This window comes from Leishmania mexicana, chromosome 8, assembly GCF_000234665.1.
Source record: "Leishmania mexicana MHOM/GT/2001/U1103 complete genome, chromosome 8".
NCBI lineage: Eukaryota > Euglenozoa > Kinetoplastea > Trypanosomatida > Trypanosomatidae > Leishmania > Leishmania mexicana.
Window position 1 is genome coordinate 1,421,993 of NC_018312.1, and position 13,756 is coordinate 1,435,748.

The following is a 13,756-nucleotide window of genomic DNA, read 5'->3' on the forward strand; positions in this document are numbered from 1 at the left end:
TTGTCGCCCCCGCTCTCTCTCTCTGATGTGGGAACTCAGCAAAGGGGGGCTCGGCGCCGCAGATGCCCGTGTAGAGGTAGGCGTGCGTGTCTGTGCGTGTGGGTGACTTTGTTTGCCAAGGCCGCCACAGCCACAGCAGCGGCAGCGGCAGCACTCTTCGTGTCTGTCTGCCGGTCTGTCTGTGTGTCTGTGTGCGGGAAATCGAGAGACGACCCACCCACCCATTCCTGCACTCCTCCTCGCCCGTTTTCGTTTTATTGTGCGTGGGGAGGTGGTCGGGGGGTTGTTGTGCGTGTGGCTACGTTTCCCTGCGGCTCTTTTGATGCTGTTCACGCAGTTTTCTTGTGACACCCTCTTTTTTGTTTTCTTTTGCTTAGTTGGGGAAGGGAGGGGGAGAGGGAGAAGGGGGGGGCTCCATGCCCCCTCTCATCCCTCCCCTTCCCTCCCCACCACCCACCACCACCACACCACACCTTTCCATCTTTCTTTTTTTCGTCCGTCTTTTATATTTATGCTGGTAGTCCACTAACACCAACCGGTAGAGATGGAGGAGAGAGGAGGGGGTGCACACACACACACACGCATACAGGACACACAAGCACGTAGACGTGCGGGTGGGGTGCAACGGTTCACAGTCCCCCTACACGCGGAGCTCACCTTACATCCGCCCGTCCCGTCCGCCCCCCTCCTCCTCCCCATGTCTGTCTCCCTCTCGCTTTCTTGTTGATGTTTACTTCGCCGTGGCGTTGGCGATAGGTGTTACCCCAAATGCGCACCAACACTGCCGTTCCTCCGTTGGTTCCGTTGCAGCACCATCACCACCACCACCCCTCCATCACCTCTTTGGGTGCACACGTCTGTGCGTAAGAGAGTGGTAAGGGTGCGGCGTTTTCGGAAATGCGCTTCTACTGATTTCGTTTCGTGCTTCCCTCTCACTGTGTGTGTGTCAGCGTGTGGGTGCACCTCTGTGCGTGTGGGCCTGCTTGTGTGGTTGTGTCTGTGTGTGTGTTGTGTGTGTGGGTAGGTGGTTGCGTTCTCATGGTGAGGGAAACCTGACGACCACTATTGAGGCGTGGTGTGTCTCCTCTGCTGATGCGCGCCGGTGCTGTTTGCCCTGGCCAATATCAGCAGACCCACACACACACACACACACGTACCCCGCACAGAGGTGCGCCCGCACGCCTGCTACATACATATATATATGACGTATATTTTATGCTTCCATTTCTAGGCTCTCGCTCTGCATCTCTTCGTTTGGTGGCCGTGTCCTTTTTTTTCTTGTGCTTGACCGTCCTCCTTTCTTATTGTCCGCCCGTTTTCCCCATACAGTTGAAACACCGTGCCAACCCCGTCCCCCAGTGAGGTCCGACGAGACTAAAGTCCCACCCGACACGCAAGCACGCTCACACACGCACATACATTTACAGCTATGCATACATAGCTATATATATGTATATATATATATATACATATATATATATATGTATATGTATGTGGATGTATGACATATGTATCTACATATGTATATCTGCGCTGGTGTGGGTGTGGGTGTTTGTATGCGCGCATAACGACGATGGAAATCATTAAAGCAAACAGCGGCAACCAGAAACACATCAAAAAAACACGAGCGAAGCACGAACACACACACACAACGCCAGTAAGGCGAGTGGACGAAGAGGGTTGAAGCGAAGCCATTATATTGGAGAGAGAAAGGTCATCCTGCCTCCCCCCTTTTCCGTGTGTGCGTGTGTTCTAGAGCGCTTCTGCGCGTAGAAGTGTGGTTTCCTCTGGCGAGCGAGGCGACGAGGGGAAGGATGGGGGGCTGGGCGCCAATCAAGGTACATCCTCTTCCCCCACCCTCCCAGCTGCACACGACTCTACACCACTTCACCTCCTCCACTGCCTTCTCCTTGCGTGCGTGTATGCGTGCGCGGCATCTTTTTCTTCGCACTTTCAAGGAGTACGCTCGCGCCTGTAGAGCACCCTTGGAGCAGAGCTGGCGATGCACATACACAGCGGCCCCCCTCCCTTCCTCCCTAAGTCAGGTATGCTCGTAGAGAAGCATAGGCACCCGCTGCTCATCAACGGTTGTCCTCATCGTGCACATAGGAGAGAAGCACAAGCGAAGGAGGAGGTGCTCTTGGATATCTCCTCGTAGCCACTCCTCCCTCCCCCACCCTGGAAAATGCTATGCGAGCAAGGCGTAGAGAGAAGCTATTCGTTCACGAAGAGGAACATCGACTCCTGAGCCGCTTTGCCACGACTCTAGAGATGATAATCAACGGCGGCGTCGTGGAAGAGCAGCGGCAGCAGCAACAGTACCACAAGGGAAAGCAACGGGCCTTCCTTCACGGTCACCATTATTGCATCCTTTCGGCGTGATGCGGCGGTTAGCGTGTAGCGCTGCGAGCGTGCGGCATCTTCGCCATCTCCGCCATCCGGCATGAAGGCCGCGCTGCACCCTCCCCACCCCCCACCCCGCAGTACAGCGCGGGGCTGCGTTGCCGTGCTGCCGTCATCGGGAGCTCATGATGCCGTTGCACGGCCTCTGCAAGGCCGCCTTAGCCGATCCTGGCTTGTGCCGTGCCACCCTCCGGCTCTCACCTCCTCAGTACTTCTCTCAGAGGGGCCTCGATGACGGTGGCTACGCTTTCTGCCCGGTGGTGTGGATACGTATCTTTGTGGCGACGCGGGTTCACAACACCACCGTGAAGCCCTGGAGTGCGTTGGAGCTGCCGCCTGAGGCCTTTGCCGCGGGCGCGTCAGCGACGTGCCCTCGTAGGCTGTCCGGCATGGTCGTCAAAGGCACACCGTAGCGCCGGCACACAAGCGGCTTCGCGAGTTCACCAACCATGATAACACCGTGTTCATGTTGTTCAGACCTGCACAACGCTGAAGAGCCGCTACGCCGACTGCCGCAGGTGGAGCGGCTTGGTTCGACATCGAAGAGACGGTCCAGGAGTGGAAGTACAACGCTCAGCTCGAAGAGGGTGACGAGCGTGGTGCCTGACCTTGCAGCGCCACCGTCAGCAGTTCCACGCCGTCTCGTGCGAAAGCCACGTGCGGGTATCGCCTTGAAGCATGTGAGCCCAGGACCAGCGTCCTTGAAGCACGCGCAGGCGGAGCGCGGGGTGCACCCGCACAGAAAGAGCGTTCGCGGCTCTAGTAGGCGACAGCATGTGTTGTTCAGCATCGAGGCCCGCCCACTCTTCAGTTTGGTGATGCGTCAGCATTCTCTCCAGCTTCGCGAGGACGGTATTGCTGGGCGTGGACCCGCATCATTGCAGCAGCTGCTGCGCGTATTTCAAGTGGAGACACCCGGTGTTGAGCTGGAGACGTTGCCAGCGGGTGTGTGTGAGAAGTCTACGCCTTCGCCGACACCGTCTGGGAGCTTTCTGATGTGTATGCGTGTGAACATGGCCGACTGGAGTCGTTTCGCTTTCTGTTCACCATCATCACCTGACTGCTTGAGATAATTCTGCTGAGGCATCAACCGAACATCGAAAAAGGAGTACCTAAGCTGCAGTTCTCAAAGGCAGTGTACCCCTCGCACTCGCCTTCCTGCCCCTGGGCTGGAACTTCAGCAGCAGTAATAGCGCCCCACCATCATCGCAAGGATGCCGCTGATGGGCGTCGGCCGAAGGGCTCCTGTCCACACACACACACACATATACAGACACGCACGTGCACACGTGAAGTGAAGCTCTTCCGCGCTCATGTTCCGCCCGCCTTCTCCCTCTCTCCCCCTTCCGGCACACACGCACACCACCGCCATGCGTAAAGGACGGCACACACACACATAATCGCTGTTTTCCTCTTGCTCTTGTTGCTCGATAGCACACATCCCTTTCGCCCCCTCTTCTACTCGTTGCCTCAGCCACCACTCATCGCACCTGGCCCACCCCCTCTCCCTCCACATCCTCGATTTGGGGCACCCGCGTTATTAACTGACCGCGTATATCCTTGCGTCTCCAGCGCTCCATCGGCCCCTTGTATCTGGCATCTCTGCTGCTACACCCCCCCCCCTGCTACCTGGCAACACAACACGCACACGTGCGACGTGCCGCGGCACACGTCTTCTCCTCTTGTGTGTTGTTTTCTTGTTTTCTTTTACGTTGCTGTGTCGCGCTTTCACAGAGGCATCCAAACCAGAAAAAAAAAGAAACGAACAGGATTGAACCCGGTATTCATTGCTCTCCTTATCTGTCTGTCTGTGTGTGTATGTGTGGGTGGGTGGGTGGGTAGGTGTGCGCATCTGCGTCGCCCATCGACCCCCTCCCCCTCCCTCCCCTTCTCCCCTCCATCCCCCTCCCTGCCTGCCTGCCTGCCACATTTGATGACGCGCCTGTTTAAACCGACTTTCTACTCCCTCCCTCCCTCCCTCTCGCTGTCCGCGTACGTGCGGGTGCCTGCCTCGTTCATTTCCATTGTGTTAGTTCCTCGTCTTGAAAAGAAAGCAAAACACACCAAGGAAGGGAAGGTTGTACACATTTTCCTGTACACCCGGCACACCACACACTCCGCCCTGAAACGCGTGCGCGTGCACGCGATCCACCCTCCCCTCCCTTCCTCCCTCCCTCCCCCCCCCACGACGCCTACACCACAGGCATACGCGTAGTTTGCCAGCGCGCGTGTGTGCATCGGTGAAACCTTCCGCCGCCGCCGCCTCCCCTCCAAACGCATCCCTGCCTGCTCGCTTCTTCTTGTGTCCTTTACGTCGCTCAGCCGTTTTTTTCCTATTTTCTTTTTTTCCGTGTTCGCTGCTTCGTTCGCTCGACTTCTTACGTGCCTCTGTGCCGGGCGGCCTGAGGTGTGTGTGCGTGTGTGTGGGTGCTATCACTTGCTACGTGTTCTCTTGGTGTGTCGGCTCCGTTTTTTCATTGTGCTGAAGGGGTGCTGCCGTCCGCCGCAAGTCCCCTGCTTCTCTGTGTCGGTGCGCCTACCTCCCCCAGCGCCGCTGCACGGCGCCTACAGCGTTGCTGCGACTGCAGAGAAGTTTTCTCGGATGGTGGCCTGTGGCTTCCCCGTCCACCTCCCCCTCTGTTGTTGCTGCCTTTCGGCGCCTGTGACTCTGTTCGACGCAGCTCACCGTCGAACTTGCGCGTCGTCACACGCGCGCACGCCCCTGAGCTCTCCGCTGCAGTCATGCAGACCCTCTACGACGTCCTTCGCGTGCCGATGAGCGCCTCACAAGACGAGATTCGGCACGCGTATTGTCGTCTGCTCGTCCGCTTTCACCCAGACCGCTGCTACCATGACAACGACAGCGTAGCGTACAACACGGCCCGTAAACAGGATGAGGTGCGGATGAATCTTCTGAACAAGGCGTACAAGGTACTCTCCAACCCGAAAAGGCGGGGCGAGTATGACGCCTATCTCACCCGACAGCTGCGGAGCAACTCCTCTGCATATCACCAGTCTCCCCACCAGGTTCGTCGTCCGCAAGGCACAGTACAGCCGCAGGTGTTCGCGTTTGGTGGCGGCGCCAACCGGAGCGTAAGTGGTATGGCAGGGGTGGTGAGGGCGATGATGACAATGGCGGTGGACGGCAACACCGCGCCAGCCACGGCAGGCACCGCACCCGCTTCTGGGCAGCCCATCTCCACTGCAGAAGGAGCCCGTGGGGATTCCATGCATTCGCAATATGCGAACCCCATGACACGAGCATTGGGCACCTCGTTCGGTGTAGCAGGAGAAGCGGTTGCGACCGTACCGGAGGGCGGCGTAGACTTTTCGAAGCAGCCGTCGTCGAACACGCCGTCATCCGTGTCGATTGTGTACACGGACTCCGTGTCGGTGCGCACCATCAAGGCAGGTCCCCGTACGGTGGGTTTCGTGGTCGTCACCGAAGGTGGCGTTGCACCAGGCACTCCGGCATCCACAGAAACGCCGGAGGATCCTCCGCAGCAGCAGCAGCAGCCGTCCGCAGCGGCAGCAGTTGCGATTCCTTCTGTGTCGGACGTCCACCTGCCGCGCCGGATCCGCGTCATTGAAGAGCATCTGATTCTCTGAGTTTCAGTGGCAAAGTCATCGCCTCTCCTCCCCTCCCCCATCCCGCCTCTGCGCTCGCACACACGCAAGCCATCTTCCCCTGCGCTGATGCTGCTTGCCCTCTCTCCAATCTGCAAGAGGCAGATTCCCCACCATTCAGTACGTCAGGAAGGGAAAGGATGATGGCGGTGACGGCGGTGGTGGTGGACGCAGGGGGCGTACAGTCGATCGGACTCGCCACTCCTTTCCCGTGACCCTTCTCGTTTCGCACTCCTACGTTGTTTCTCTTCTTAGAATGGCTCTCGCTGTGCTCCTCATCTGCGCGAATGGCTGGTCATGTAGGACAAAGCGTGCATGCGCGTGTTTACGTCTGTCACTGCAAGACAAGAGCATCTCCGTCGTAGTCTCCCTACCTCTCTGCCTCCCCTCAATTTGACATGGCTCACGTTGTTACTGCATCTTTCGGTGCCCCTTGCGTGGATGTCGACTCTCACACACGAACACACACATACCACACTCTCCCGACCTTCCCCCCCCCACTGCGTTCTATTCAGGACGTCCCTTTTTCCTTCCTCCTCCGCGTTCTGCAGAGCGCGGGTCCTGCATGCGCCTACACGCAAAGCCATGCGTGCGCACGAAGACGCGATATCGATGCGTCCCCTTCTTTTGATGCCCCTCTGTCTGTGCTCCTGTACCTATGTGTCTGTAATCGAAGGTGGTTAGGGGTGGCGGAGGAGGTATGTCCTCAGTGCGAGTGTTCGGTGGACTCGTTGACGCACACCGAGCAAGCCCCCCTATTGGCGCGTACGCGCCCACGCGCAGGCGGCATACATGCTTGGATATACGGCTTCCTCTGCCGTCACCTCTGCCAGGCTGTCGTTCCTGTCGCTGTTCATACCCTGTGCACGTGCGTTTGCACACATGAGCCGCTCTTCAGCCCCCCCCCCCCTTTCGTTTTCTCGATGATCCCTATTCGCCTTTTTCTGGTTGTTTGGTTGTGGCTTCGCTTCCTCTCTCGTGTCGTGTGTGTGCGCCCCACCTTTGACGACGTTCTTATACCCCCTAAACCCACCCCTCGGCTTATCACCTCTCCCTCATGACGAGAGGCGCACACCCCCACCGCACCCCTTTCGAATCCCAGACCACCTCTGGTGGTGGCGGAGCCAAGCGCCTACGACGTAAGGGAAGTCGGAGCGGCCGGCGACGGTGAACACGTCTCTGCCATCCACATGATGAGCGAAGTGTCATCGCTCCCCGAGCGTATCTCAGCCGCACCGAAGAGATGCACGACGTGGCGACTGCTATGATGGGGGCGGCTGGGAGGCCACCTGCAGGGTGCAGGGTGGGCGGAGTGTGGGGCAGGGGCCGTGCTTCAATGGCTGGGCTGGCACATTTTCGGTAACACGCGTGTGCGTGTGTGCGGACGACAGCGGAGGAGGAGGGAGGGGGGCGTCCCTCGCCTTTGGCGCATCTCCCTAGTCGCTATCTGTCTGACTGTCTCAAGCCTGCGCGCTGAGAGCCACATTTGAAGTGCCGCGCCCCCCTCCCTCCCACTCCCTCTCTTCCCTCCCCTTCCCCAGCTCTGCCTGGCGGCGCCACGTTGCCTGCACACCCAATCGATACCGAAGGCGGACAAGAAACAGAGTGCACGCAGAAAAGGCGGATAGCCAAACACATGCTGTCCCCCCCCCTTCCCCCCGCCCATTCATACCTCAATCCCCTCCCCACTCCGTTGGAGAAGTCGAAAGGTGGAAGGAGGCATGACACGGTCGCACGCAGCGAGTACGGTACTCGCTCTTTCACTGATCCCTGTCCTCTGCGTCTCCGCGTATGCTTTGGTTGTGTCTCGGTCCCTTGGTGTTTCCGCCGGCCACCGCTGGCGATCTTTACACACCAACCTCTCCTGTCGCATCCCTCATCCTCCATACTCTGTCCTCCCTCTCCCTCATCACACACTCACACATGCACCGCGCGCGCCCGAGCACTCCGATCCATCTATGCAGACAGGTGCGCAGAAACACTAGGGAGACGCACCGACAAAGACGTTCCACATGCACCCCACCGGCCTCCTCCTTCGCCCACTCACTTCACCATATCATCACCACTCCTCACACGGGCACCAGAGTCTCCCCCCTCCCTCCCCCCTCCCTCTCCATATACTATTCCGAATATTCTCTTTATGCGTTATGCATTGTTTCTCTTGCCTTTTTAGCAAAAAACTTACTATCATCCTTACCCTCACTTTGCTCTGCTCGCTTGCATATACACCTCCACCTCCCATCCCTCGCGGGGAAAAAGGGGGAGGGGGTAGCCAAGATCATCTTTAAGCCACACACACACACACCGCAGCAGGCGCACACATCTGGTTGCTGATATTTGCCTCGCCACACACGGCATCCCGTGGAGCTGACGCTACTAGCTGCACCGCGAGCGACACCAATGAATGCGGCAACAGGCGGATCGCCAATGAAGACCCTGACCGCACAAGAACAGGAGGTGCCGATGCATCCTCCAGTCGGGCACCACCAGCCACTCTCGTCCCGATGCAGCTCCTCCCCTGAATGGCTGCGCAAGGCAAAGCGTGTGGGCACCGCCGCACGCAATGTTCTCTGCCGCATCGACGTGTGCTGGACCGTTTTTTACTTTGTCTTCCTTGTCTGTGTTGGCTCCATCAGCTCCTCTATATCATATCGGCTGGTGAGTCGCTCGCTGACCGAGGCGTGGCACAGCCTGCACGAAAACCGCATCACCACTGTGAACAAGCTCATTGACCAGAGCATGGACCGCGTCGATGACATGGCGGGCGGCCTTCTCACTCTCTACATGAAGACCCAGTTCCTAATGCAATCAGAAAAGACGCTCTCGGTGCTGTGCGCGCTGCTGGAGAAATACGACGAGGCGAGGAACTACCACGCCTTCTCTGTCGTCTCGCTGAAGCAGCTGGAGATGATATCATGTTGGCGCGGTAGTGCTGAGTCGGACGCCGGCAGGCAGTTGATTGGGGCCATCTCGCACAACCATACAGTCAACGCCACCTACTACGTGAACCGCAGTAACTACATGTTCCACCGCCCTTTGCAGGTGAGCTCGGTTATCCCCGAAGAGAACGGCAGCGTCGCTGCTCTTGTCGACAACTACGCTACAAGTGAGCTGATCGAGTACACAAAGGCATACTACAAGGGCAGCATTGACTCCGTCGACATCCGGCTAAGGTGGCTACAACCATCCTCGCATCCACACCTCATCCACTACAACTATCCTGCCGGACTAATCTACCGTAGCCTCAAGCTCCCGACCAACGTCAGTATCACCGATTGCACGCAGGTGCATATTGATGGCGCGCGGCTTGCCCTCAACACCATCAGCGAAGTCAAGTCCGGTTTCCTCTTGGCCGTCTTTATCAACCAAAGCCTCGCAGACGCCGACCCGCTCATCATGTCCAACAACTGGGGCCAGCAGACGGTGCACGACAATATTATTTTTCCTTCCAGCGAGCATGCACCCACGGCCTACCTCAAGTCTAGCAACGTCAGCCACCCACTCATGCGCGAGGCGCTCAAGCACGTCGACCTCTCGCGCATGCAAGACCCCGGTCACAAGCACAGCGTCGACTTTCGCTACAAGGACTCACACGCCGTCATCACCGTATGGGCCTACACATCGCGCTACGGTTTGACGCTGCCACTGGTGTACGTCAACTCCCAGAATATTATCACTGGCCCCTACCTGCGACTGCACGATACCCTCAATGGTGTCCTCGCCGCCGTCATGGTGCTCGTCAGCTTGATCTTTTGGCTGTTTGTGCAGCTCTACTTTGCGGCACCGCTGCGCGAGATCACCCGGCTACTAGACTGCAGCGTGCAGCGGGGTGCGCGGGCGCTGTACCGCGCCGGAAAGCACGGCATTGGTGCGCTGGCGGAGGTGCGTGCGCTGGGCAACGCGCACAACGCCGCCATGCGCCAGCTGCGCGAAGTCGACGCCTTCGTTCCCGCAGCCGTGCGAGAGGAGCTGCCCCGCGGCTCCCTGCCAGCGCTCCTCACTGTACCCATCGAGACAACGCTAGCCGGCCTCAATGTCGTAACGGGCTCGCCCGAGAACAGAGTCGCGCGCCACCTTTCCACCGTCGTCTACATCACTATGCGGCCGCTACAGCCACCGTCAGTGGCGTCGCACGACTCGAGCAGGACACCAGCACCTCTGTCCACGCAGCCAGTCGGGCACGACGCCGCCGCCATAGCGCCACCCCGCAAGCAGCGCCTGTCAGCCATGGTGCAGCGTGCGGTACACACAGTCAACGCAACCAGCAGCGGTCCCTTCGCCACGCCGGTGGCCCTAGGCGCTTTCGCCAGCGTCATACATGAGCTCGCGCACACACACCGCGGCACCGTGCTCCGCCTGCACCCTGACACCTGCATCCTGCACTTCCACGCAGCCGTGCGCGCGCACCTCCTGCCGCGGCAGGAGAAGCAGCTGGTTAACGCAGCAGATGTAGACGTGGCCACAGAGCAGCTCGCGCAGCAGGATGCACGCAACGCGGCTGCCTTTGCACTGGCTTTGCTGAGCTGGGTGGACGGGCAGAAGACGGCGGAAGGGCAGCTGGAGTTGCCACGCATGCCGGACGTGCGCGCGCTCCTGGACACGAGTCTGTATACGTGTGGGCAGTACCGCCCCGCCGGCAGCGAGCAGACCATGACGGTGGCACTGGGCCGCGATGTGTTGCGCGACGCCGGTAGTGTGGTGGAACGCATCGGCGCGCGCATTGCCATGACCGAGGAGACTGCCACGCGCGTTCTCCGCGGTGGCCGCCATGGCAGTGGCGATAGCGGCACGACGGCGGTGAGTGCGATACCGGTGGAGGTGCTGTGCACCGGTCGCGCGGAGCACGACGCGGACGCACTGGTGCTGTACGAAGCGCTTTGCAGTCGTGTCTCCAGTGACGCCGCCTTGCAGCTATACGTGCGCATCTGCTTCGACGGATTCGCGCGCATGCGGCAGGGCGACTACGCAGGCGCGCTCACTGCCTTCTGCGGTGTCGCCGCGATCGCGGACCTGGATCCCGGGCTGATGCCGCCATACCTACGCTGTGAGGTGGCAGCTAGCGACGCTACCGAAGGCGCCGTGTCGGTGCAGGTGGCACGACTCATGCGCGAGTGCGAGCGCTGCGTGCGTGCAGGCGTCATCGACGGCTTTCAGCGTGTGCCGCGGCGGCCACCGGGAATGGACGCCGTGTTACGAGACGACATCACGCCCCTCGGCACGGCGCCGGGGCCGCCGGTGGGCGCCGCTGCGAGCGACGTCACCGCAGCAAGCGCCAAACCGCGAAGAATGGCGAGCAGCTTCACGGCGCCGCCATGGTACCCAGAGGTGCGCGACAGACACGTGATGCTGCTGAAGAACGGTGCTGTTACCACGCGTGTGGTGGTGCCGACGCGGCCCGCCTGGGTGCGCGACAACCACGGAATGTATTGGCAACTCGCGTGCAGGAAAAGCGACTGCACACAACCAGGGCTGTGGACTTGCCGCATCCTCGCGCTAGGCTCCGCCGGCGCCATCGCTTCCGCCAACTACATCATGTACCGCGAGGTGCACCCGGTGGTAGCCAAGGCCATCCGCGATGCACCGCCGGGCCCCATTAGCGATGCGCTGCGCTGCGTTACACCCGTGTGCGGGCCCACAGCACAGCAGGACGCGGCCATTAAGCGCTTGATCTCGAGGCATCAAGAGCTGCGGCACCCCAACATTCTTGCACCGCTGGGGTTCTCACAGTCGGCGGAGGGTGGCGTGGTGCTGATCTGGGAATTCTGCCCTGGTGGGACGCTGCGGCAGCTGCTGGCTCGCTATCCGCGGGTCAAGTACGTCACCTTCGCATGCTTTGGGCTGCAGATGCTGTCTGCCCTCTCCCACCTCCACGAGCGTGGAGTGGCGCACGGTAGGCTAAACCTGGACAACGTCATGGTGGACTCGAATGGTAACTGCCGTTTAATCGGGGAGTTTGCGGATCATGCACTGGAGCGGGAGGTCTTCCACTTCAAGCCGTCGTGCTACCTGAGCCCTGCCATGGCCACTGGTGCCCTCCCTACGCCGCCGTGCGACATGTTCTGCTACGGGCTGCTGACGATGGAGGCAGTGACGCGGCAGCCGTGTTGGAGGTGGGCCACCGCAGCAGAGTACGGAGAGCACCGTGGCTCGAAGGCACCGTCGGCGAAGGAGCTGGAAGACCTGATGGCGACAGGTGGGCAGAGGTTTGCAGATGCGGTGGTGCAGGGTCGCGTTATGCTCAACCTGGAACAACTGGATGCCGGCCCAATGACGGAGCACCATAACGACACCATGATAAGTGTGTGTCGACGGCTGCTGTCTCTGGATCCGGGGTTGCGGCCGACGGCGGCGCAGCTGTGGGAGGAGAACAAGTCTGTCCTCAATCTCCTGGGGATCACCATGGAAGAAGACACGCGTTAGGTGGATTAGTACAGAGTGGCGGGACACCTATCGCCTCCTACGCCACCACCCAGGTATGTATGTGTGTGTGTGTGTGTGTAGGGGAGCGCGTCGCAGCCGTCAAGGCGCGTGGTGATCCGCCCCGTCTCTTCATCCGCCCCTCCCCCACCCCACGCGCCTCAGCCCTTTCTTCTCCAGTCACTTGCGTCCCCTTCCCTTACGTGCCATGTAACGCAGCCATGCATGCACATCATATCAGCAGCGCTGGTGGGCTCTGCTGAGGAACGGAAAGCGGCGGGCGAGCTGCCAGGGTGGCGGTGGACAGCGCAGAGCTCAAATCGGGGACAGGAAGTGTTTCTCGAATATGGTGTGACGCTCGTGGCGCGACGCCGTATAAAGGACGTGTACGGAAACGCGAGAGGTTCGGGATCTGCACCCCCTCCCCTCTCCATCCCTCCCCACCTCATCCACCACGCAGACACGCACCGCCATCCTCACCATCTCTTACGCCCCGCAGCACCACCACCATCACCCCCCCCCCGGTATATGTAAACACATATACACGCATGCGTCTACGTGCGTGTGCGTGTGTGTACTTCGCTCTTCTCTGCTCTATTTTTCTGTTTTTGGTTGTTGTTGTTTGAATGCGCCCGCGTTTCGTCGCGTGCTTCCGTTCGCCCTTTTCCCACTCCTGTCATCCTCCAGTGGCCTAATCCCAGCCAGTCCCTCTCCCCCTCCCCTCCCCCTTCTCCTACTCCTCCCACACCAACGCCTATTCTTACTACCTTATTTTCGTTCGCTCACCACAGCGTATCACCGACTGTGCGACCCTTTCGTCTCAGAAGACGCTACTTGGCCTTTTTTGATTGCCACCCCACCACCCGGCTCACTGGCCCCACGCTCCTACTCTCTGACTGCTCGCAGCATTGCCTTCAGGCGTGCTTTGCGTGAGGCGAAGGAGCGACGGAGGCGACGGGCCAGGCGTCTTTGTGTGTGCGTGTCCACGGCTGCATTGCACGACGCTGTTGGGGGCCTGTGGCAGTGCCAGTGGTGGTGATGGTGGTCAGCAGTAGAGCAGCCTTGAACCGCACGCGATGTGGCAGAGAAAGTGGAGGAAGGGGATGCCTTTAAACTATATTTTCGGGGCGAGCAAGAGAGATCATGTCATCATCAAGCCGCCTACGCCCTCATCTGTGTCCTCGTTCTCGGGTGGACGTGTGTGCACGGGGGTGCATGTGTGCTCGGGTGCCTTGCACCGTCCCTCGAAACACTCGTACCAGCGCCTTCCACGTAAGTTCACTGCCCCCGATTCCCGTGCAGCCCACAG

The 13,756-nt window shown here is 59.8% G+C and overlaps 2 protein-coding genes across 2 annotated transcripts; both read left to right on the forward strand.

Annotated features, from left to right (window-relative positions):
* Nucleotides 1-5,145: 5,145 nt before the first annotated feature.
* On the forward strand, nt 5,146-6,012 carry LMXM_08_0650 (hypothetical protein, unknown function; the record flags this gene model as incomplete). The annotated part of the gene is made up of 1 exon (XM_003872577.1): nt 5,146-6,012. The coding sequence occupies one exon, from the start codon at nt 5,146-5,148 to the stop codon at nt 6,010-6,012; it is 867 nt and encodes a 288-aa protein (XP_003872626.1).
* A 2,418-nt stretch (nt 6,013-8,430) lies between these two features.
* Nucleotides 8,431-12,450, forward strand: LMXM_08_0660 (putative protein kinase; the record flags this gene model as incomplete). The annotated part of the gene is made up of 1 exon (XM_003872578.1): nt 8,431-12,450. The coding sequence occupies one exon, from the start codon at nt 8,431-8,433 to the stop codon at nt 12,448-12,450; it is 4,020 nt and encodes a 1,339-aa protein (XP_003872627.1).
* Between the last annotated feature and the right edge of the window lie 1,306 nt (nt 12,451-13,756).